The following is a 25,671-nucleotide window of genomic DNA, read 5'->3' as shown; positions in this document are numbered from 1 at the left end:
GGTTTGGTTGTGTTGGCCTAGTCATTGACAGGTGGATATTACATGAACGAGACTGTGCCACTGTGGTAGTGTAAAAAATCCGGCATTTATATTTACTATGTAACATTGGCGGTTTATCGCGGACGTAGAAAATTGAGATGTTGATCTTGAAGATAAGGAGGTATCGGCAAAAAAAATTGCTGATGATAAGGAGAATCTAATCCTTGGGTACCAATAGGATTGTATCGCCCAAAACATGAAACAAAGGCCACAACATTTGGATCGCTGTTTTGTGGCCTTTTCACTAGAAATAGCTACCATGTAATCATCTTGGTGGGAATCATCTTATGGTCTTAAGCGTAGCTTAGGTGATGATTTTCAACGTACTATAATTTGATATCATTATTTTTCTATTATAGTACCAAGATGTGGGACAAAGAACGGAAAAGGCGTTGAAAGAGACATCTGCAGCTTACATACGCTTCTGCATTTGACCCAGTCCTTGATGTCCATATATCACCTTTTGGTGATTAGCTCATGTCCTACGTGTAATGAAAGCTTTTAGGTTGATGAACTATGGGCTATGCATATACTAACAATTTGTGAACCGTGGGCATCAGAAACCAACTCACCAGGGTGTGACACAACTTGTCTCAGTCTATTACTTCTTTTTTTCAGGCGAACTCTAAACACTAGCAAAGAAACATAAGTCCGGGTGATTTTGAAGGCATTTTCACCGCCGGTTTTGGAATTGACCGTGCTCATACGTCAGTAAAAATAGCCATGATCAAAGTTGGAACTGCAAAGCCAAAACTTTGTCGCTGTTCCCGAGGCGTGTCTAATAGTAACTATGATGGTAACCAGTGCTTGGGGACAAGAACTGCGACGAAATTGGCAAACTATCGGTTGAAAACCATGGGCTACACTGCTTTCTTAATCCCCTGACTAAACCGGCGTTAACCGATTGTTAGCTGTAGCTCGTTTTCTCCTCCTACGTTTGTGTTTGTCATGCATGACGATGACGGTGTACCCAATGCTGCTTTACACGTCCTCTCCTCTCGACTAAACATTGCTTCTTACTTAGTCTTCATTTTCTATTGGAAAGATATTGCAATCTAAAGTATCTCTGCAGTATATACTATACCTTGATGTCTCTATCACATATGCATTCATGTTGTGTTTATTTATACCCTGCCATTTCGTGCATTTGTGGTTGTCCTCGTGCAATCTTGTATTCATGTCAGCAGCAGCACGGTTTGAGTTATTGAACATCAGCTGATTGATCTGCTATCTTTCTATCTCTTAGAACAATTGAAATTTGATTATGAGGATATATTTGGAGAGGGCAGCTGTTACTCAGAAGTCAGAACCTTCAAGGTTTAGTTCAAATTTAAACTGAATTACAATTCCTCAACAAACCAATGTCTTTCAAACCACTTGGCCTAGTTTGCAATTAATCATATCTTGTGACAAAACCACATAAGTATACTTTTGGGTTAACTTGCAGAGTTAGAAAGGTTAAGATCCTTTTTAGCTCCCCATCTTTTGGGTCGTCCTAGTCAAGTCATGCTAGTGACCATAGGGTGTGACAAGGTCAAGCTTGCAACGACTCCAAAGTGGAAGGGCCCCTGGATCTTGGCCAAGAACATACAGATGAGAAAAGGACATCCAACACCCAAACATTCCATTCAGGTTTACATCACAATGCCTTTTCATGCTTTATGACCATGACCAAGAATGTGTCAGAAAATGTGTACAAGTTTTAATGGGTAAATGGCAGTGACTTGGAATCAAGCATGTAGTGATAAATTATTAACAGAGATATCAAGTGGAATGATGGTCTATACTCTCTATATAAGTTGGCAGAAAAATATCACCGACGTATCATAATGCATTAGGATTTCTAGTTTCCCCTCAAAGTTAACAATTAAAAGATTGCCTAAGAACAAGGAAGACAAATGGCACAATATAGTTGATACATACTTGATATCTTACACTAACATGGATTTCCACTTGCCAAATTAGGGTCAGCAAGCTTCTATATTTCTATGCATGCAGATAACATGGAAGCCAAATGGCGCATGAATGTTGGCAAAGGATGGATAACACCACCACAAGAAGTAACATGTTCCACTACCTGATAAATTTTCGTGTTAGCTCCAATTGGCAGTCACGCGTACACGGGACACACCTTTGAAAATGCTTTCGGCTCTTAGCAATGTTTACATGTATCATGTTGTTCTACAGTTGATAGATCTGTAATTTCCTTGCTGATGAATAAGGTCTTTCTGACATCACCTGCTATCATTCTCAGAGGCTCGAGCCATGCAACCAGATCTTTGCCGGATCACATCTGAGGACCAAGGGGAATAAACAAAACCAACGGGAAGACACTTTCAGAGTCAGTGTAACTAGCGCGTCAAATGATCTCAGCATACATATAATCAGGTAACAGCACAGTACGGGCTTCCACATGATGATCAATTCCACACTGGTTGAGATCTTTGAACACACAACTCTTTGATATCGACAGCCATATGGTGATAGAGAATCAGAGTAATAACCAAATGAATGGCAAGTAGAGCCTAAAGAAAACTATAGGCAGATAAGTGGTCCGCATCACAGGTGCTCCAAGTGGCAAACAATCTCATAGGCTACACTATGTGAAAGCAAAGCAATGTTCATATGCACTAGCAGTTAACTGGAATTAGAAATGAATGTAATAATTTAAAAACTTGAGGGTACCATCCATAAACCCAGTACATATGAAGTTCGTATTGCCAACACATCAGTAAAGGAGCAATGCATTATTCATCTCTGAGAAGTAAGCACAAAATACCATGTACAAATATGTACAACAATCTCCTCACCGAAAAGGAAGAAAAATATTGCACAACAGACAACAATTACGAGTTACAACCATCCATGTCAAAAGCTCTGCTCTAGTGTAACAAACAAGTACACCTGTACCACTCTGTATCTGATCATCAAGTCCAAACGAAAATTCACACCATGGGGGCCAGCTGTCATCTACAACCAATCTGGGGCTACATGGTGGCCAAGAGCGGCGCAGTACGTTCATCCGAGTTCGAAGAGCGTTGGGTAGGTTTCAATGCTGGGTCACGGTATGCTGTTACAAGATTGCTGAAGAATTCAGGCATCTCTGGTTTGTTCTGTTCTTCTCTATCCTTCTTTATCAAAGACTGCATGTACAAAAGGTGAAATGTCAAGACGTTGTCACGATATAGTCACAGGAGTGACGACAGCAGAGTGAGATAATAGCCATTAGTCACTAGTTAATAGTAAACAGCTCCAAAAAGTATCAGTGTTGTTAAAGAGTAAACAAACAGGAAATGGTACCTCAGTAGAGTATGCTTCAAAGATAGGCAAAAATCTGTTCCGGCAGAATTCGTTGAACAGAAAGGTCAGCACCGGAAGAGGCAACAACAAGCTTGATGCGAGGGGGAGCTTCTTTATCCCAAATACTCCAATAGCAAGTATATGCATAACCACCAAAGTAAATATAGTTGTGTTGTGAACGATTGGCCAAAATTTTCCTCCAGTATCATACTTGGGCGCATATACATTAAAAAGCTGCATTTGTACCATTTGAAGTTACAGATTCTACATCACACAAAGTCAAACACGTGCAGATTGCAAAAATCTAGTTAAAATAACTGGCAAAACAGAGCTGAAGTGTTTGTAAAAACACATCATATACTGCTATCATTTACATTGTGAGAAGAGCATTTGAAATTGTAAATTGAAGACTGTATTTATCCAGTAAAGAGTATACCACTCATAGAGACCTCGAATGCATGCATTTCATTTAATATTTTGAAATAACTATGTCTAGTTACTTGCAATCTCATAATACTAACCAACCAAGCATCAAACAATAATTAAAAAGATCCCACAGATCCCCTGTTTTAACTATCCAGGCAAGCATTGGCACTCAAAAACTTGCTACCATCAAGTCAACCAAAAAGTTATCTGAAGTGCCACCCCTAAAAGCTTCAAAACATGCCCCTCGCATGAAAAAAATGTGTTATTAAGTATTTAGGTTCATCACGAAATAGTTTAGGTCACCTTTTTACTTTCAGGAGATAACACTGTCACTATGTGCTACACATCCTGAGAAGCTAGTCACTCTATGCCTTACACCAACATTATAAGGATTTCAGAAGCATCTCATGTTATAAGTAGCTAACTAGTCATATTAATCCAGAAGAACTAAATCCAAATCCTATTCAAACTCAACTAGATGTTACTGACTTCTCAAATTTAATGCAGGTTGCATGACATATGTTGAAGATTTACGAAAATGCTTATTAAGAAACTCAGAAAATAAGCTGCAATGGTCTCACCTGATTACGAAATATGAAGTAGCCAAGGCAGAAGTAGACCAATACAAATGGGAGGATAAGGGGGGCTACAATAAAATATGTGAGTCCAAGAAGTCCAAACAAGAGAATCCGCGGAATTTCACTGTGATAAGGCATTGATGGAGCTTTGGAGTCATCCCTCCTGCAGCACTTTGCACACTTTCCCAACAGATGACAGAAAAGGGCAGCGGTTTGAGTGAGTTCAGATGTTATGCTTGTCCATGATGTCACCACATATGCAATAAAGAAAGAGGCCTACACAGCAAACACAAAACCAATTTTGTTTAAAGTGTACAATTGATATAGACTACCATACTAAAGAACTGATAAGTGTGTTTCACATTGATGGATTCACAGTTTAAATATGCCTACACAGATATAATTACATAGGCTAGGTTAAATCTTATATGCTGGTTACTAAGGCTATTATCTTAGAAAACACAGATATTATATCAACAAAAGCGTATCATGTCCACAGGAAATAAGATGCCAATGACATATGAAGCATAAAAGGAAGAATATGTTCCAGAAATATTTGTAATAACTTTCTCAAGTAACACTGAAAAAAAAAAAGAATCAAACATGTGCCATATGATGGTTCATTACATAAAACAAGGAAAGCATGAGCAACCTGTGCTGGTACAAGAACTGCAAGTTTTGAAGGTATTTCCTTTGGATTAAGGAAAATCTCGGCTTTACTTAAGGCTGTACCAGTGAGAACGTTGGCAAAGAACACAGTCCATATTGTAAACCGAAGCATCTTATTGCAAGCGCTTCGCTCAATCCCACTAACAGAAACAAATCCTTGCATGGTCGAAAATAGCTTCATTATTGAGGGCACATAAGACGAAATAAAGAGAAGAATGACACTGGGAAGATATCCTGTAACCAGTTGACTCACAACAGCTCTGCAAGGACAAAAAATAATATCGAGTTAGTGAGGCCACCTGTAGTGCAACAAAGCATTTGAAACGAGACACAGAACAATGATGGAACTGACATTTCCAGTATGTTCCTCAGGAAAGGCAGCCATTGCTTTAGTTGTTCCAAATAGGTGAGTCCTTGAACAAATGCCACAACTAGGAGAAAGACAAGTATAAGGAGAATTGAAGCTACAAAAACTACAAACTTGGCGATCCATCTTTCCATGAAGGATGTAGAAAAGAAAGGCCAATAAACATCATGAGGATCAGGAGCATGCTCAGTTTGCCACTCAGTTGGATTGTCTGACTGCCTAATGTAAATTGCATTTGCAGCACCATATCGAGATCTGAATGAAACAAAGGCAGCAGGAATTTCCTGAAGAGATATGATACAATAACTATCGATCAGAGTGTGATTGAATACCATGACCCTCAGAAACAAATATCAAGGTAAGAAAAAGCAAATCTAGCTAATTCTTGCAATACCAAATAAATACAAAACTGAACCTGTCTCCTAGTAGCATCTGATTGTTCCAACCTAACATTCTCCTCTACATCCTCCAGCCTTTTCTGGTATTGTCCAAGAAGATCATTTCTGCCAAATAATCCAAGGAATTTTCTTGGAGCGTCACCAGAAGACCGATGGACATATTTTAAGTTGGTAAGCTTTGTACAGATATTCTCAGCATCATTCTGGACAGAAATGCAACCAGCCATAAGTGAGTCAAACCAGGTACTACCTCTGTTTTTGAATTCAGATAATCAGATTGAAGAAATTGTAAAGCTGATCTCTCAAAGCAAAGTAGAAATGGAATGACTTAGTGTCTACCATGTAGCAAAGCAAACAAGCAGCCATTACAGAAGCATACAGGATGTAAATGAAAATGCTAAAAAGGTGACGGAAAAAACAATGCACCAAATAAGGATGACAGTGATATGACAAAAAGTTCGTGGAATGAACTATATTCTTTCTCCCACCATCTTATCATTCCTCTAGAGAACACTTCTCCAACCTAACACACTGTCCGATGATATTATTTGAAGGGGAAGACGCCCAGTATCCTTTGGGACAAATCAGTACATATACTTTGTCCAAGATATTTGTCACAAGAACACTATAAAAGAAGATTGTTGTAAAGTAAGCTTCGGATTTATGTCTCAATAATTTGAATAACACATATATTTAACACTGATAAGACATCATGACGAAAACAAAATGGCAACTTTAACTATGCTGCATTGCTATGTTATAAGAAACAAAAGAAATCGAACTAGTGAATGAAGTCAGGAATTAGAGACTGAATAAAACCAAAACAAATGCATGTCTAGTACACCTGATACAAGAGTTTCTCTCATGCAATATATCGCTGAACAACCCATGAGAAATACAGAATACATCAATCAACAGACACCAATATAAGTATTTAGAACCATTGGTGAAGTGAAGGGTAGTGACATCTATTCATAATAAAACAATACATATAAAGTAACAAAAATATTGAATCTTACAAGAAGACGACGAAGTTTGCCAGTTTGATGAACAACTGTGTGTGACAGGTAGGTGGATGAATGATACTCTCTAAAAAACTTATCAACTGCATCACTCACTGAAACACCATCAGATACTGGAATAGCACGGACAAGAACTGTGAAATGCTGAGGTAATGGCTTTGAAGTCATAAAATACTCTAGCCTCTTGCAAGAGATATATTTGTACTCCTGCAAAACAACATGAAAAACGTTAACAAAAACATATGAAACTAGTGAGCATAAGAATTTTTACAGAAAAAATAGTTAAGAGGATCCAGACCAAACAAGTAGGCATTAATCATAAAGAGGTCAATGATCTGTGATAAACTGTACTGATACTCGTATCGTATAGAGTAGTAGGTGCGTATCCTTCTGAGGAAAATGATGCATGCAAAATGTCTAGCAAATATTGAGAAACTAGGTAATGAAAGGAAAGCAAAAGGTTGAATTACTCACATGATACAGTAGGTAGCATGTAATTGCTGTCATAATATACACAGCTGAAAAGTGTAGCCACAACCTGGCAACCAATAATTTGTAAAACATATATTCTTGGTTGAACAAATGCTAAGCATGGAGCACTAAACATTAAGCAGACACTATGGACTCAATGGAACCGTTGCATGTCATCACACCAGATTGTAAAGATTCCTAAAACCTTATTTCTGATCTTTAGATCCACATTCCTTGCCTATGAGAAGCTAGCAGATGGTGGCATTGGCTCCAGATTTTTTTTTAATTAAACAAGCAACTAAAAATAATTTATCATCAGATGAGACATTTCAAGACCATTTTGCATTGTTCCTATGAAACCTAGGCACCCAGTGGGGACAAAGTAAACTTGCTATCAAATTGAGCTCCGTAATCCAATAACTGAACTGAACACAAGCACAAGGAAGCATTCCATTTCCATGAAGCTAAAACGCCACAGAACCGAGAGGAACTCCCGAGTCCTAACACCAAGTGAGCCAAAAACAACCCCAAATAAGCTTACTAAACAGCACATTAGGGAGCTAATCAACCAGCTGAGTTGAAGTGGTATAATTACCCCGGAACACTAACCAAAAGACCGAACACCTCTAACAAACCCCCAATTTGCATCAAATTAAGCAAGAGAAAGTCCGCATTCCTCACTTTTTTGAGCCGTCCTGGACGTTGGAGACGCTGAAGAGATCGATGGACTTGTAGGGCAGGTCGGAGAAGTCGATCTCCCGCAGCTGGTCCCCGAGGAAGTTGACAGGCAGCAGCACCCCGACCCCCAGCACCGCCGCCGCTGCGAAGACCCTGATGCTGCACAATCCATTCCCAGAACGCACGCGCGCGCTCCATTGAGCTGGGGAGGAGGAAGAGCACCGAAGGGGAGTAGTATGGGGTTTTGGGGGGCCGACCTGAAGACGAAAATACGGATGAAGACGACGCCGTCGAGCCCCGCGGCGGCGTGGATGTCGTCCTCGGAGCGGCGCCACGCCGCGGGGAGCCAGGGCTCGAGCGGCGCGTAGGGCCGGCGCGGGGCGTAGACCTCGGCGTACGGCGGCCTGCCGCGGAGCAGCGTGTACGCCGCGGCGAGGAGCACGGTGAGGGCCAGGTTCAGCCCCACCGACGTGGCGAGCGCCGAGAGGATCATCGCGCCCCGGGCAGCGACGGCACCGGCGGCGGAGGCGCCCCGAAGGTTCCCGGGCCCGGGGAGAGTTAGATTCCTCCGGCGAGGTGGGGCCCGGTGGTCAGTGGGAGTGGGAGGCTCTCTCGCTTTACGGCTGCCGCGGCGCACGCCACGAGGCAAGAGGAGATCGCGATCCGAAGAGGTTGCTGAAGGCGGGGGATATAGGAAGTGGGTCCACCATGTCAGTGAGACACGTGGCAAGCGGGCGTGACGTTTTTGGTCGGCGTGGGTTTATCGGGAAGCGGGGACGCGTGGGTTGTTGCGGGCCCCGCTTCCCGTGACGTGTACATACGTGTGCGTCATTGGCTGGTAATCCCCGTACGAGCAGTGTATCTCATCAATCGACTTCACCAGTTTTCAATTTGGTTTCTCCGTTTTATTAAAAAATCGTCCTTTTTTTTCCTCGTCTTCAAAGCACATCTCGCCATCAGGCCTCCCACGGCACTTATCAGGCCTGTGTGCCAGGGAAATGGACGGGCCTGCAGTCAGTCGCAGCTGTTTTACTAGCACGCGGGCCTGCTTGTGAACTGGCCCACGTGACATTGGCCCAACTGCCCAAGTCCCTCCGCATAACTGCAAAACTGCAAAACAGCTACGACTAAACTGATAGATCTTGAGATTAACAAAGTCATCACCGAAGAGGCATCGTTGACAGGATATACTATGGGGTGTTTGCGTACGAGATGCTAAACTTTAACAATGTCACATCAAATGTTCGGATGCTAATTAGGAGAACTAAACATGAGCTAATTATAAAACTAATTGCAGAACCCTGTGCTAATTCGTGAGACGAATCTATTAAGTCTAATTAATCCATTATTAGCAAATGATTACTGTAGCACCACGTTGTCAAATCATGGAATAATTAGGATTAATAGATTCGTCTCGCGAATTACACTCCACCTGTGCAATTAGTTTTATAATTAGTCTATATTTAATACTCCTAATTAGCATCCAAACATCCGATGTGACTGGTGTTAAATTTTAACACCCTATTGCCAAACAGCCCCTAATATATCATTAAAAGAATAGTATAGGTGATTCCTAAAATAAATTTAAAATAACATGGGCATCCGTACAAAGTTGAGGATTTGAACACAAAAGCACATGTTCCATTACAAGAAAAGTTAACAGCTACCATCAAGTGGCACCACATCTTAATCTTAATATTACTAATTGGAGACTTCTTTTGAAACATCCACATGAAGTTACCTATGAATCCTAGGTGGACACTAGAAATCCTATAAATTCTTTCAAAAAAGCAAAACATCTAAACATCAATTTGCTAGGCTCAATCATCATAACCATTGGATCTATTATATTTTCCAAAAAATTACCCACTATGTCATTATGAAAATAGTCTAAAGTAACTCCCTAAATCTATATCTAAATTACCCACCTCCACTATTATATAAAATAAACTAAAGTAACCCCCAAATCTTCATCTAAATTACCCACCTATGCTATAATAAAAATAATTTAAAATAACCCCTCAAATTTACATCTAAATTGCCCACCACTAACATTATAAATTTTTTTATCTAAAGCACCCACATATGTGGTTATTGAAAATTTGAATCCAAATCAGTTTTATTAAAAATATACCCAAAAGTACATCAATATACGATTTTAAATTATCTATTCTTACACTACTAATATAGAAAATAGTAATTAAGGTATATACACATGGTGTGTCGCCATTTATAAATATATAGAGTGACGAGAATATAGATTTTCGTGTTAAAATATAGCTCAAATTTAGATTCCATTAAATAAATTCAGCATACATGCAATGCAAAGTGAAAAAATGTTCTAAATGTACTAGTGTGGTACCAGACTCCATACAGGAATTGGTAACAGCACTTCAACTAAAGGATAATATAGAAGGTCATCATATCATTAAGTTCCGTGAGGCACTCACGTATGAGTTTCAATCCTCTAACATCTTTCAATCGTCTGACATCCTTGATGGGGTGGGCAAGGCGGCCCTAGGCCTAAAGGGAATAGTACCAAATCCCGTAGGAGGGGTATTATGATGTATACAGATATAATGATGGGGTTAGTTATTAGAACAACAACTATTTATCAGCCTTATCGGCTATTTTCAACAAGTAAAACACGTCCATTAAAGACGTCATGTAATGACGGCAATAAACTGATGCTTATATCTGCAATTGAGTCTATCTATAACGATGAATGGAGGGTAAGAGGTGTACTCCCTTTCAGGATGGAGGGTTTGCAAAGGGAATTGCTTGTAAAAGACAACTTCCTTTTAGAACCAATTGATTATTATCAATATAAGAAATCGGCTATTCCTTCTTTCCTCTATAATATGCTTTTCACGGAAGCATCACTGGGGTATTTATGGTTGAATGAATGGGTTGATGATGATGTCAATATGATAGGGGTGTATAAGTGTAGAGAACCAACAGATTTATTTCTAATGACGGCGTTATCCCGGGTTTTATTAAGGAAAATATTGTTGAGTAATTACTAACTAAATTCTATCGCAATCGGTTGAAGATAATAATTATATAAGTATTGTGTTAGTATATTTAACAAATGAGAGGGAGCTCAAGGTAACAATTTTGATAGTAAGCTATGTGCCTTTATTTTTTCAAATTAGAGACCGCAAATTAATTTTCACAAGACGTGCTAGAAATTTCTCACAAATTCAAAAATATATGGACATCAGTCGTGTAGACTCTAATAATCATTAGTCATTAGTCTATTATATTTTCTAAAAAAATCACCCACCGCTATTATGAAATATTCTAATGGTACATGTAGGTAATTTTTATAATGGTACAAGTGGGTAATTTTTTAGAAAATATAATAAACCCTAAACCGATATCTAAATTGCCACCTCTGCATTATAAAAAAATATTTTATAGTAACACATAATGGTTTTTTAAATTATCCATACATGTTATTATAAAAAAATAACTTAAGTGTATTTCTAAATTTGTATCTAAATTAACGCATGTTGTTATTGAAATTAATCTAAAGTAAGCATCTAAATTTTAATCAAATTATCTTCATGTTCATCGTATCGTATAGAAATATTTAAAAGTAAATAATTCTAAATTATATGTGCTTGTTAGCCTGCATGTTTCTTCCCGGCGATCTTCTAAACCCGAGAAACAACGCGAGCCGCTCCCGTCACTCACCTTACCAAATGGGAAAGAGCTAGTCGGGCCTGGGAGACCTGAGACCTACCTGTTGTCTTGAGTCTTCTCTTCTTTTCCACCCTCTGTCACACATTTCTATTGCCACTAAATGTGAGATCTGCATCCAGCGCTTTGTTGTCCATGATCCACGTTTAGGAGTAGTCGCTGATCTGCGTTATGAAATTGCCTTTAACCCACAATCAACAGTAGTGCTGCGTCTTCGTTCACGTGTGATGTGAATTGTCATCCACCAGACGGGCTAAAACGCTCGTAGGTATTGATCCACTTTCCAGTGCCAGAGCAGGAAGTTTTAAGGTAGAGGGTGAATTTGGAGAAGAGATGGAATCGACAATTTCGATATTCATTTATCTTGGAACGAGAAAATAATTTAGTAAAACTATAAAGTTTTACACATGTTATGTTATACACTTGTCTCATAACGAAATGTTTTACCCTCTTAACCCTCTTAATATGTACTACATTCGTATCAAAATATTTATCGCTATTGACTTTTTATCACAACGTTTGACCATTCGTCTTATTTAAAAAGTTATGTAAGTATCATTTTTGTTTGTGGTTTACATTACCATCATGGTAAGTATTTTAAATATGACTTATCTTTCTATATATTTATAATAAATTTTTGAATAAGATGAATGGTCAAACATTGCACGAAAAATCAACAGCGACGAATATTTTAATAGATGTGTGCTAGAGTTATTCAGGCACACCAAAGTCAGTTTTACTTTCTACATTGACCGAATGAAGTTGACTAGCTTGACAAAATATAAGCAAACAACTTTTATTATAAAATGTGTATTTATAATCTACCTGTATCTCGACGTATCTCCGAATGCGTAACCACCACTGGTATATAATTATATAGTAAATCCAAAACATTAATTAGTTATTTGGGTACACATAGATCCCATCTCATAAAGTCAATGTTCATCTACAAATACACCAGGAGGGCTGTGATCAGTGAACTCCGAGTCTCCGAGCATCAGAGCATGCACCTGACCAAAACTATGGAGATGATCTCAAAACCCTTCCTCTTGGCATCTCTTCTTCCGCTCCTCACATGGCTACTCTCGCGCTTGCTCTCGGCCTCACACCGCAAGAACAACGCCGGCGGCCAAGGCCGGCGTAGTATCCCTAGCCCGCCGGCGCTCCCCGTCGTCGGCCACCTCCACCTGCTGAAGAAGCCGCTCCATCACTCGCTCGCCGCCCTCGCCAAGCGCTACGGCGGGGACGACGCCGGCGCCGGCCTCCTCCTACTAAAGTTCGGCTCCAAGCCGGTCGTCCTCGTCACCTCCCCGGCCGTCGCCGGCGAGTGCTTCACCGCGCACGACGTCGCGCTCGCGGACCGCCCGGGGCTCGCGTCGCGGCGACTGCTCACCGAGGACTGCCCCGCCATCGCCATGTGCAACTACGGCCCGCTGTGGCGCCAGCTCCGGCGCCTCGCCACCGTGCACGCGCTGTGCGCGCACCGCCTCGCCGCCACCGCCGCCGTGCGCGACGCCGGGGCACGCGCCATGGCGGCGAGTCTCTGGCGGCGCGCCGCCGGGGCCGGGGTGGCGGCGGTCCCCGTCCCCGTGAAGGCGGCGGCGTACGAGTTCGTGGTCGACGTCATCATGGACGTGGTCGCCGGGGAGCACATGACGGAGGAGCAGGTGCGGCGGTTCAAGGAGATGACGGAGGCGGCGTTCGCGGCGGCGGGGGCGGCGAACCGGCACGACTTCCTGCCGGCGCTGCGGCTTCTGGACTTCGGGAGGACGGCGAAGAGGCTCGCCGCGATCGCCAAGGCGCGCCACAGGTTCGGCCAGAGCCTCATCGACGACTACCGGCGGCGCCACCCTCGTTTCGCCTCCGAGCTGGAGACACCGAGGACGGTGATCGGCGACCTGCTCAGGCAGCAGCAAGAGGGGTCGCGGGAGCCGCTCGACGACGTGGTCATCCGTAGCGTCTGCCTGGTGAGTCAACTCGCTGTAGCTCGTACGCACACCAACCTGCAAGCGTCGTTCTGGCCGTTGATGCAAAGATCGGACGGTACTGCCGGAACATGCACGCATGGATATCTTAGCCGGGAAATGTGGCCGATGTGGTCCCGCGCTGGCTTGCTTCCATTAGCAAGCTGACGATCATTATATTAGTGATAAATTGACAATAATTCAAAGTTTATTAAGTGCTTGTGCTGCTAAGTTTAAAACTGACTTGGGCGGTTTTGGTACTTTGCTAGTACGTATGAACTTTTGGCAATATATGGACAGTTCATATGTTTGCACTAGCTATTTGTTAAGCCATGTGCTAGTGTCAATCATACTCCAACACCTGATTTAAAATCTCAAGAGTTCAGTACAACTAACCACCCTGATCACTATTTTTTGTTGTTGCAGATGTTTAATTTGATTTGTCAAATAATAATATTTTTGCGACATGTATATGTTCATGCACAGAGCTTGCTACAAGCAGGGACCGACACGTCCTCCAGCACAGTTGAGTGGGCAATGGCTCTTCTGCTCAGCAACCTGGGTGTGCTCAAGAAGGCAACCACCGAGATCCACTCCGTCGTTGGCACATCCCAACTGATGAACGAATCCGACCTCGCCAGACTCCCCTACCTGCGATGCATCATCCTCGAGACCCTCCGGTTGAAACCACTGACCCCAAACCATGTTCCTCACGAAGCGTCACGCGACTGTGTGATCGCTGGCCACACCGTCGCGCGTGGGGCAATGGTGCTAGTCGACGTGTACTCCATGCAGAGGGATCCTACGATGTGGGAGGACCCGGAGAAGTTCATGCCGGAGAGGTTCATGGATGCGGATGAAGTGGATGGAGATGGTGGTAGGTTCATGATGCCGTTTGGGTTGGGGCGGCGAAAGTGCCCAGGCGAGGGTCTCGCATTGAGGACGGTTGGGATGGCACTGGGGGTAATGCTACAATGCTTTGAGTGGAGTTGTGTTGGAGAGGAGGTGGACTTGAGTGAGGGGTCTGGTCTTACCATGCCCATGGCTGTGCCTCTTGTTGCTTTGTGCCAACCACGTGCGGAGATGGAGACGCTGCTCAGGAGTCTCTAGGAATAAACTAGAGTAGTTCTGTTCATCTCCAAGACCATTTCATGTGCATGTTTTCATAAGTCACATGCGTCTAATTGTCAGATTGGATGTGTAATTTCATCAAATTCTTGGCCTGATGAACATACTTTATAATATACTCCCTCCGCTCCTAAATAAATGGTGTTTAGGATCGGGCAAGAAAGGGTGGAGGGAGTATTTGTAGATACAAGGGTTCAAATTGGGGTTTATGACTTATGATGCTCATGTATATATATTGCAATATTAAGCCAATGATAAACTGTCCATTTCATTGCTAAATTTCCAATATTACGTTTAAAAACATGTCCAGCATGCATGACTCTCTTTGATCCACAAACAGAAAACTCATGGTCCGCGGAATTATAACCATTCATTGTGGACGCCAAAAATTTCTTTTAAGAGTATTACCATGCATATTATTAAAAATTCTTCCCCTGATGGTTAACCATCACCCAAGGTTCCTTTTCATGGTAACTTCAGTATAATATTATAAATTCCCGCCATCATTATTAGTTGGAATTACGCCATGTCAATGGTGTCCTGCATAAAGACCAAATAGGCTGCCAAGAATTCCATGCATCACCGGAACGTACACCTGATAATCACCATGGAGATCTCAGTCTCACAGCCCTTGCTCTTAGCCTCTCTTCTTCTACCCTTCACATGGCTACTCGCCCACCTGCTCTCGGCGGCTTCACCTCACGAGCCCACTAATAGCCACGGCTGGCGCATCCCTAGCCCGTCGGCGCTCCCAGTCTTTGGCCACCTCCACCTCCTCAAGAAGCTGCTGCACCGCTGCCTCGCCATGCTAGCCACCCGCTACCACTACTAAGAAAAACATCATTAATTAGTACAGGTTGGGAACCCTCTTTAATACCAGTTCCGCAACCAGTACTGAGAATTCAGTATTAAAGGGGAGCCATTTAGTGCCGGTTGAGATAACCGGTATTAAAGGGTATTTAAAAATTAAAAAAATCCTTGCCCGCACCCCCCGGCTCTCCACCTGTGCCCCGCCGCCCCTTCGCCCGTCCATCTCCGCTCCGCCACTCCCATCGCCCGCGCTGAGAGAGGAGAGGAGAGGAAGAAGGAGCGGACGCTGCGGTGCTCTGCTGAGAGAAGGGGATAGAGAGAGATAGGAAGGGATGCATGTGGGAGCGCGCGGGGATAGCTTTAGTACCGAGAAGTCCACCCGGTGGCCTCCGAGAGTCCAAATTTGGACCCGGTACTAAAGGAGTTGACGAAAGGTACATTCCATAGTGTACGGCGGTGTCGGTGCCGGCCTCCTCCACCTCTGGTTTGGCTCCAAGCCGGTCCTCCTCGTCACCTCCCCGGCCGTCGCCGGCGAGTGCTTCACCGCCCACGACGTCGCTCTGGCGAACCGCCCGGGCCTCGTGTCGCGGCGACTGCTCACCCAGAACTGCCCCGCCATCGCCATGTGCGACTACGGCCCGCTCTGGAGCCAGCTCCGCCGGCTCGCCACCATGCACGCGCTCTGCGCGCACGGCCTCGCCGCCGCCGCCGCAGCGCGCGACGCTGGGGCGCGCGCCATGGCGGCCAGGCTCCGGCGCGCCGGGCCCGGCGAGGTCGCCGTGAGGGCGACGGCGTACCAGTTCGTGGCCAACGTGATCATGGCCATGGTCGCCGGGCAGCGCATGCCGGAGGAGCAGGTGCTCCGGTTCAAGGCGATGACGGAGGCGGGCTGGCGGCTGCGAGGGCGGCGAACTGGCACGACTCGCTGCCGCTGCTCCGGCTGCTTTGACTTCGGGAGGACGAGGAGGAGGCTCGCCGGGCTCGCCAAGGCACGCCGAGACTTCGGCCAGAGCATCCTCGACCACTACAGGCGGCGTCACCCCCGCGGCGGCGCCGACGACGCCAAGGAGACTGCAAGGACGGTGCTCGGTGACCTGCTCCGGCAGCAGCAGGAGGAGCGGTCGCCAGAGCCGCTCGACGACGTGGTTATCCGCTCCGTGTGCCTGATGAGTCAACATGGACGGATGCATGGACGTCATCAGCGCGAAATGCAGCACATGTGTGCCCATGAGTACCGCACTGGGTAGTCCGTGTCGTTCGCACGAAGTCCGAAACTGATTTGGTCTCAAAAGAAAAGTTTGAAACTGGCTTCTTTTTTTTGCAATGAAAGATTGAAACCGAGGCTTCTTTTTGACGAGAAAAGTTTGAAACTGACCTTGTTTTTTAGGAAAGTTTAGAAGCGGTAGTATAGTACTTTACTGGCATGAGCTTTTGCCATTTGGACAGTTCATATGATCGCACTAGCTGTTGTCAATTACTAGAACAGTAAGTACTCCATTTAATTGTAAATGCATACTGTTCTAGACATCAACACGGTCTTAAGTACTATGTAACTTTCTAATTAATCATAATTTCTTATACAAACACGATAATAAATTACTATATTGTGATAGTACATTTCACAACAAGTCTAATGAGATAGCGATTACTCAAATCAACTGTCAATGTTACAAACTTCATACATTTGAAAATTGAGGTAGCATGAGGTGCAGTGCAATCATGTATCCATAGGTAGGCCGATAGTACTCCAATATACTCCCTCCATATAGGAAATAAAAGTCGTTTAGGACATGATTATGCTTACCAAGGAGTCATTAAGTAAGTGATATTTTTTTCATGTTTGCCCTTATTAAATACGTCTGTGGGTGACTCCTAGACGAGAACAATTTGTAGCTGGATTGGTCAGGTGGGTGGGACTTGAGGCTTGCGTGTAGGGTATTTTGCTAGGGGCAAACGTGTCAAAAACCGGTCCCTCAAGCCAGAACGACTTCCTTTCGCATCAATGAAGCGTTGCCCAGAACGACTTCAAATTTGTATACGGAGGGAGTATGTTTTCTTTGCATGAACTCAGCACAACCACTCTGTCGTGACTCTGTTCTATTCTGCTCCATTCAAACTCCTGGTTACCGCCGTCATATACAATGTCATCGCTGGCCGGCGACAACGAGGCTGGCAGGCGGCAATGTCCTCACTGGCTTGGAGCAGGTACAATGCTCTTGGTTACCGCCATCATATACAATGCAAATATTCACCATGAGCATTGCCTATTGGTTATTTAGTTGTCGTTGAAGATGCCAAGTTGCTTCAGGACCAACCGGTCGCACCATCAATCGATCTGCTCTAACCTCTAGTCTGCGCTGGTCTCGCCTCTAGTCTCTCCTGCTCTCACATCTACTCTCGTCTTTGCTATTGGCTCTGCGCTCTCGACAATCTGCATGCTCTCACGTCTAATGTCGTTCAATATATATGCCGCATTTTGTATACTTGTGTTTCAACTTTGTGCACATCGAGGATACTTGTGCGATGTGCACGGAGTTAATTAGACATGCACGCTTGGGATTCTCATGATTGCACGTTGTTGGGCGGCAGTTAGCGTGTCAGCTTGAAACGCACGCGCACGATCAGTTGTAGCTCTTCACTTAGAGTATTCCTTCAAGGTTTATCAATTCGTAGAACTTATAAATAAGATCTATTTCAACTAAACATCGAGCAACATGATTCAGGTTCAAGAGATTGAGATCTAATCTAGCCATGAGCATGGATATAGATAGATAATAGACATGAGTAAGAGATAACCAATAATCTAATGTAACCTAAACTATGTATATATAAGTTGTAATTAGCAATTAATATAGCAAAGCTAGACACGATTCTCATCCAAAACTTTTTTAAATCACCACACACGGTGTGACTCCCGAAGACCCTTACCCTACTAGGTAACAGACCCTATCATAATCGTACCATTCAGCATATATATCAGAAATCTAAGAGCATGAACATAAGGTACACATCATACTACTCGATAGATTAGGCATGCAAATCTAGTTTCCATGACTACAAGAGCATCCTAAGCAATCTATTATCAATTATAGATTGAAATAAGCACATTCGAGAAAGCATGAAATCATCAAAGAAGGCATATGGATCACTAAAGAATTAGAACACATCTATTAGTTCACCATGAATGATTGTACGTCACCAGACCACCACATGGATCCAACCTTGATCTATTGATCCTAGCTCTAGAATTCCGACGTGGTTCTTCCTCATAGGTTCACCACGTCGGCTAGGTCTTAGCCTAAGCTAATCCTCTAGACAATTGCACGGCCCTTGGCTCTACAAGAAGGGTGTCCCTCAGGCTCCTATGCTTCTTTGTTGCACGTTGATGAATAGATGCCTCGTGTAGATGAGAATGAGGGTATTTATACCTTGGGGTGTTGGAGGTATGCCCTAGAGGCAATCATAGAGATGATGATATTCCATTTGTATCCATGATTTGTATATTGTGTTCATTGAATATCCATTAAAGGCTACTTGAATTGATTTGCAATTATGTGAATTGTATGTGAAACTCTTTACTTGTATGGTTATTCTAAAGTTGTCCCTAGTCGGAGTTCATGTGAGGACACACATGAATATTAGACTAGCACATGTATTAGTTGATGACTATGTTTCACAAGTCATGGACATGGAGATGTTGAACTAATAATGTGGACACATGTGGAGACATGTGTTAGGACTGACCCAACACGAGAAGTAGTTCTCTCTTTAAACAACATATACGCTTTGTCCTTAGACCTGAGATTGTCGCATATATTCTAGATGTGGATCGACTTACTTAGGGGTTATCAAACGCTACGCCGTAACATGGTAGTTATAAAGGTAGCTTTCGGGTTTGTCAAGAAGCATGCTATGAGACATGGTCAATCAAGATGGGATTTGCCCCTCTCTGATTGAGAGTGATATCTCTGGGCCCCTCGAGTGATCGGATCCGAAAATGCATGGCCATGCTACGTACGGTTAAGAGTTAACCTACAAAGGGATTCCGAATCACAGGATCGAGAAAGAGCGGTCGGCTTGAAGCTAGACCAAATATTGTGAGGCAAAGGGAATAGCATGTATATTATGTTGTGATGGTTCATCTGATATGATCTTCGTGTGCGTATAGGAGTTGGCACGTCTTGCTAGAGGCCGCTACCGACTATTGGGCCGAGTAGGAGTACTCGGGCCATGTCTATACGTATCCGAACCCATAGGGTCACACACTTAAGGGGCTGGAAGCCCAATTCGGATCTGATCCGAGTTGGATTAGGTTTAGGAGTACTAATGGGCCTCGGATCCAGAGGCCCATCAGGAACCTCTATAAATAGAGGGGTGGGGGCGCCCTAGGGTTCACACCTTTTTGGCGAAACACACCTGCCGCGCCTCCCACGCCCTCGCCTGTTGCAACTCGCGGATCTAGCAATCCGGCTTGCGACGCTTCCTCCCTGCACGTGTGGATACCTTGGAGGTGTTGCGCCTGCAGCACTTGGACGAGCCGCCGACGAGCCACGACGAGCCGACGACGAGCCGCGGTACCGGAGGCGATCTTGCTGCACGTGGACGAGCTGTTGAGGAGCTGCTGGACGTGATCGACTACGTACGACTACGTTGATCGACTACGTACGACTACGTGATCGTCTTCACTGCACCGACGCAAATCTACATCTTCCGCACCAGTAGTGCGTCGAGTGGTAATCCCGTGATCCTTATACGGCAGTTCTTCCTGGTTATACGCGGTAGAAATTTTGATTTGCGCTAGTGTAGCCTACCTCGTATCCCAACATGGGGAGGTCGTGGTTGAAATAGGAAGTTGAGGGGGCGAGTAATGGCCCAGGCTGATCGGCTGGGCCAATCCTTTTGGTCTCCTGCACCTCCCTTCATCCACAAGTCTCTTCTAAATTTTTGGAGTCTTCTTTTCACTAGTGTGTGGACCTAACTCATCGATATCCTTGGGATAAGAATGGTTCTTGATAACCTTCCAAATCTTCTGCTCGCTTCATCTTGATCCTAAGACCATCTTGCCTTATTTTTACAAACTTAGCCCTTAAGTCATCTTGGAGGAAGGTTCATGGAAGCTGATCTGAATGGGCTCTAGGAGGCCCTAGGCTGATTGGCTTGGGCCCATTGGGTCGATCGCCCTAGGTCCTTTTTGAGTCCTCTGACCGTCGTCTTCTTCGTGTGAATTATTGGTCCTGGGCCTCATCCATTTATGCTCTAAAATAGTCCAATTTCATGCAAAAATAGAACATCCTTTAATGGCTCATTATTATTGAACATGATCAGTAATGATGATATTGATTTCATAGCATTATTGAAGATAAACATGGGTAAAAATATTTCATTAATGAGCGTTAACACACGTCTTTCCAACAATAACATGTGTTTGTGCTTCACCTCTCTTTGTGTGAAAGGATTAACTCATGTCGGTGCCATCTAAAGCCGATACAAGTAACAAGTTTACATGTGACGACCTTCATTAAGGGTGGTACAGAAACTATCCATGTTGGGCCAAAATAACCACAGGCATGAATATTTTGAATCTGTGGTGGTGTTGACCGCATCGACTACCGGGCCAGCATGGATGGAACATTAGTACCGGGGCGCTTCAGACCGGCACACATGAGATGACATAGACGAGGTATCTCCTTGTGTCTGTTACATAATCTTGTAATCATCAGTCCATGATAAGACCTAATAGTAAAGCATTAATCTGAGTTATAAGAAATAACAAAAATGGAGTACCTTTCTATGATGAGAACAAGGGATTTTCTCCTACTAATGCGTTGGTTATGCGAGAACTTTAGTCCCCTATCATCAAAAAAATTAAACTAGCATCTAGCCACCAGGCAACATATAGTGCATAGTAGCTACTTATATACAAATTGTGCAACAATTATGTGTGAACCTTAATATACAAACTAAGAGATAACTTTTTAGATACAATGTAACATCTTATGTGTAGGCAATGTATCAAACTTATACAGAGATAGCGTAGCGATTTATATTGTATGTCTATTGTCTAGTAACAAATTTATATTGAGATAAATGTGTCATATTGTGCAAAGGATTGTAACAACTCGGGTGAAGCAATATGAGAACTTATGTAGTATGCTTGATATCAACTTATGTAGAGATAAATGTGGTTGCTAAGAGTTTTACACATAAGTTGCTACATACATAAATAACTACACTACATTCAATATAATTTGCTAGTACATAAAAAGGTACTCTAAAATATATGCATCATAGGTCTGTTTTGTAGATCTCATCACAAGAAATGCTGTGGTGAAAATGAAATTGAAAATGGACACTCCATTAGAAAGTTATCGCATTATTTAAAGTGAAACAAAAAAGAAAAAAGCATGGGCTGTAGCAGCCCACAGGCCGCAGCAGGTCGTGCGCAAGTCGCACGCTCATGCGCTGGCGCGATCCTGCACGGCAATAGCTTTTTCCATTTAAATATCACTCGAGACGGATGGCATGTCGCCTTTTCAATGAGCAAAAAGATATATAAAATGCATTTTGACGTGGCAATTGGGCTGTTCGCTTCAGCTGATAAGCCAGTTGAATAAGCTGAAGCGAACAGGCCAAATAAATATAGATCACCTCTCAGGCCTATTTTTGAAAATTTTCAAAAGAAGCACCTATTTTTGTCATATTAATTAATAGAAAATATTAGAAGGACAAAAACAGCTGTGATCCACGTTCCTGTGCCCAGCCCATCCTTGGCTCCTGGCCCATCATTGAACTAACGATCACTGGTCGCATCTTCTAGCTGTCGCAATCCTTAGATCCTCTAGAGGAAAGAAAAGTCAGCCAGCTTGGCGCAATGGAGAAAAAAAAGCAGTCGATCGATCTCAGCAGTGTTCGCAAATCAACTGATCCATCAATAGATCAACTGCACGTGTAAGAAAACCAGAGCTCAATGTCAACGATATATGAAGAAATGGCCCGGCATCAGCCACCGCAGCTACCCGTTCGCATCGAAGCTGCAGCCTAGCTAATGGCGTCTTGGACTCTTGGAAGAGTCCGTACGCGTGCAAACGCTTCCTCCCCCACGGAATCGTGGTCAACCTCTCGATCCTTTTCCAAAAAAAAAAAGGAATGGCAACTCTCTAGATAAGATCTCTGTTCCCCAGCTAACGCCGCAACACTCGGACGGCCAGCCTCGACCAGCGTGCGTGGTTGCCAGCCATGGACGCAGCGGCAATGGGCGTGGCGAGCAGCGACGTTCTCCTGTTTCTCCTTGCCATCGCCGTCTTCACGATCGCCGCTACTGCAACCTGGTCCCGCCGTGGGCGCGGGCACGGAAATGGCGCGCCGTCCGCCGGCTCCTCGCCGTCGAGATGTTCTCGGCGCCCCGCCTCGCCGCGCGCGCCGCCGACCGCCATGCCGAGGTCGCCGCGCTCGTCGAGAGCCTCCTCCACGGCGGCGCCGCCGCGGGCGCCGCGGTGACCCTCCGGCCCAGGCTCTTCGAGCTGGTGCTCAACGTCATGCTGTGCGCGGTCACCGGGGACCGCGCTCGCCGCGCCGACGTGCGCAGGTTCCAGGAGATCGTCGAGGAGACGTTCGCGGTGAGCGGCGCGCCCAGCGTCGGCGACTTCTTCCCGGCGCTGCGGTGGGTGGACCGCCTGCGCGGCGTCGACGCGGCGCTGTTGCGTCTTCACGCGAGACGCGACGCGTTCGTCGGCGGCCTCGTCAACGACCAACGGCGACGGCGCGATGGCGGTAACGTACGAGACGCAGAGAAGAAAAGCATCATAGACGAACTCCGTCGCTGCAAGAAATCGATCCCGATTACTACACTGACACCGTCATCAAAGGCATTGTCTTGGTGAGTAGTTTGATCTCTCTCCCGCCAATCAGTTTGTTTTTGCTCACCAACATGGTGTTCGGCCCATTGTAACATGGTTGCAATCTCTATACCGATGCATCTGCAGATACTACTTACCGCCGGCACCGACACGCCGGCGCTGACCACGGAATGGGCAATGGCGTTGCTGCTGACAAACCCAGAAGCAATGCAAAAGGTGAGAGCCGAGCTAGATGCCAATGTCGGCACCGCACGACTAGTGGAGGAGTCGGACATGACGAACCTCCCATACCTACAATGCGTAGTCAAGGAGACCCTCCGACTATGCCCTGTCGCCCCGGTCATCCCGGCACACGAGGCCATGGAGGACTGCACCGTCGGCGGCTTCGCCGTCCGGCGTGGCACGATGATCCTTGTGAACGCTTGGGCGATCCACCGGGATCCCAAGCTCTGGGACGCGCCCGAGGAGTTCAGGCCGGAGCGGTTCTTGCACGCCGACACGGTGGGCGCGGTCACCGTGCAAATGCTGCCGTTTGGGCTTGGACGGAGGCGGTGCCCCGGCGAAGGGCTGGCTATGCGTCTTGTTAGCTTGACATTGGCGGCGCTCGTGCAGTGTTTCGAGTGGGGTGTTGGTGAAGGTCGTAGTGGCGTCGACATGGATGAAGGTGTCGGATTGACGATGCCGATGGCGACGCCTTTGTCGGCAGTGCGTCGGACCCGGAAGTTTGTCAGGAGCATGCTCTCTGCTTCAACACGATGAGGTCAAGAGTAAACAGAATTGGATAATTAGACTGATCTGAAACACCGCTGATCTGCCACACCAAAGGAGGAATCGCGACGCTGATTTTTCGGGCGGGTACAGTGGGTGGGCAGGGGGGGAAAAATCGGTGAGAGAAACAGCGGAAAATGGCAGTCATTTTCTAGAACATCATTTTCTTCCCTTTCCAACACTTTCCAACCACTCATCACCCCAACTATTTTCCCCCTTTTTTCCCCCACCACGTTGTCCCATGCATAGGACAAAGCTGGTTCGGCGCGTCAAGTTTTGGTCCCACCTTTTTTTTTTGCTTTTGTTTCTTAATCGTGCATTAGTGATGCATTATCTACACTTTATTTTATTTCAGATTTGTCATGCATTTGACATTCAAAAAATTAAACTCAATATTTTGCATAACCTATTCACCAATTCCAATGAGAAAATGTTGAAGCATCATATAACAAATGTTGAACATGTACATTCAAATGTTAAAAGTAGTATATTCTAAATGTTGAATTTTTAAATAAAAAATAAGTAAAACATGCACATATCAAATCTCATCTTGTTGCATTTATTCTAAATAACATGGTGGTTCAAACAGAATTGAAAACAGACTCACAGTTTGAGAGAAAATATATATATATTTCATGTTTGAGATGCAAAATAATAAACCATTTACCCATCCCCTCCAGTCAATTTGTACCACATATCATGCATTATTGGAACTCATGGAGCCACTTAACACCTAGTGATTTTAACAGGCACGAAATGCCCTTGCGCTGCCAACATAGGTAGGGAGAGATAAATAAAACGGGTTAAACTTCTCATGAGATTCACCATTAAATAAAACTGAAAAAGTGACAACAGAAACCAGACACATTACCATATCCACCCACATACGGTACCGCATCGTTGGACTCTGTGTTCTGGTCTCTGGATCCATATGCATGCACTCGTGGCACCGAGTTCCCTCAAATCAATGCAATGAGTTACATCGAATGTTTGCTCTGGTCGTCCTCGTGGGCCCTACGTCGCAATTTTGGCACCAAACCGATGGGTTTTTTTTAAAAAAACTAATTAATACATCATTTACATAAGTAAATACTGAAATCATAATGTTACAAAAAAAATATGCCTATGTCATCTACTCAACATTTTTGTCTGGCGAGGTGGACAAAAACCATATTTCATCCGACAAGAAGACAAAAATTAGTTATATTTCATTCAATGATGGTACGAAATTAAATCCGTCGGATAACAACACAAAATTTAGACCTAAGTCGGACTAGGCCGCCCATCATTTTTACATTGTAAGATAAATAAAATAAATAGTCGGGGGCAGGCCTTTATGATTTGTTGTCCATCTGGAGACTACATACCACAATACTGCAAGAGAAGTTATAGATGTTTGATACTGCTCAATATTTTCCAATCAGCCAAAAACATTCGACAGAGAGTGATTATCCTTGAAATATGGAAGCTGCTCATTTGGAGGTGGGTACAG

The 25,671-nt window shown here is 44.2% G+C and overlaps 2 protein-coding genes and 1 pseudogene across 3 annotated transcripts; 2 read left to right on the top strand and 1 right to left on the bottom strand.

The window, feature by feature from the left end:
- Nucleotides 1-2,730: 2,730 nt before the first annotated feature.
- On the bottom strand, nt 2,731-8,610 carry LOC101768369 (CSC1-like protein HYP1). Of its 2 annotated transcripts, XM_004962957.2 has the most exons (10): nt 8,206-8,607; nt 7,952-8,107; nt 7,274-7,337; nt 6,797-7,006; nt 5,795-5,980; nt 5,365-5,663; nt 4,996-5,272; nt 4,347-4,619; nt 3,340-3,573; nt 2,731-3,182 (listed from the first exon to the last, which is right to left on the bottom strand). In XM_004962957.2, the coding sequence occupies exons 1-10, from the start codon at nt 8,439-8,441 to the stop codon at nt 3,027-3,029; spliced, it is 2,091 nt and encodes a 696-aa protein (XP_004963014.1). In that variant the 5' UTR covers nt 8,442-8,607; the 3' UTR covers nt 2,731-3,026. The 2 variants fall into 2 exon arrangements, with proteins under 2 accessions (XP_004963014.1, XP_004963015.1); XM_004962958.3 differs by lacking the exon at nt 2,731-3,182 and having other exon boundaries at nt 3,477-3,603; nt 8,206-8,610.
- Nucleotides 8,611-12,627: 4,017 nt separating this feature from the next.
- LOC101767968 (isoflavone 3'-hydroxylase) lies at nt 12,628-14,994 on the top strand. The gene is made up of 2 exons (XM_004962956.3): nt 12,628-13,620; nt 14,104-14,994. The coding sequence occupies exons 1-2, from the start codon at nt 12,658-12,660 to the stop codon at nt 14,725-14,727; spliced, it is 1,587 nt and encodes a 528-aa protein (XP_004963013.1). The 5' UTR covers nt 12,628-12,657; the 3' UTR covers nt 14,728-14,994.
- Nucleotides 14,995-15,352: 358 nt separating this feature from the next.
- LOC101780123 lies at nt 15,353-24,462 on the top strand (annotated as a pseudogene).
- The last annotated feature ends 1,209 nt before the right edge of the window (nt 24,463-25,671 follow it).

The sequence above is a fragment of the Setaria italica genome, chromosome III (genome assembly GCF_000263155.2).
Source record: "Setaria italica strain Yugu1 chromosome III, Setaria_italica_v2.0, whole genome shotgun sequence".
Lineage (NCBI taxonomy): Eukaryota > Viridiplantae > Streptophyta > Magnoliopsida > Poales > Poaceae > Setaria > Setaria italica.
Note: the sequence above shows the minus strand (reverse complement) of the source record. Positions and strands in the feature narration are given on the sequence as shown.

Coding starts and splice junctions, on each gene's coding strand:
- LOC101768369 (XM_004962957.2), bottom strand. CDS start 8,441: ATGATCCTCTCGGCGCTCGCCACGTCGGTGGGGCTGAACCTGGCCCTC. Junction 7,338..7,951: donor GTCCAGGACGGCTCAAAAAA/GTGAGGAATGCG, acceptor ATTGGTTGCCAG/GTTGTGGCTACACTTTTCAG. Junction 5,273..5,364: donor CTGAGGAACATACTGGAAAT/GTCAGTTCCATC, acceptor TTGTCCTTGCAG/AGCTGTTGTGAGTCAACTGG.
- LOC101767968 (XM_004962956.3), top strand. CDS start 12,658: ATGCACCTGACCAAAACTATGGAGATGATCTCAAAACCCTTCCTCTTG. Junction 13,621..14,103: donor TCATCCGTAGCGTCTGCCTG/GTGAGTCAACTC, acceptor GTTCATGCACAG/AGCTTGCTACAAGCAGGGAC.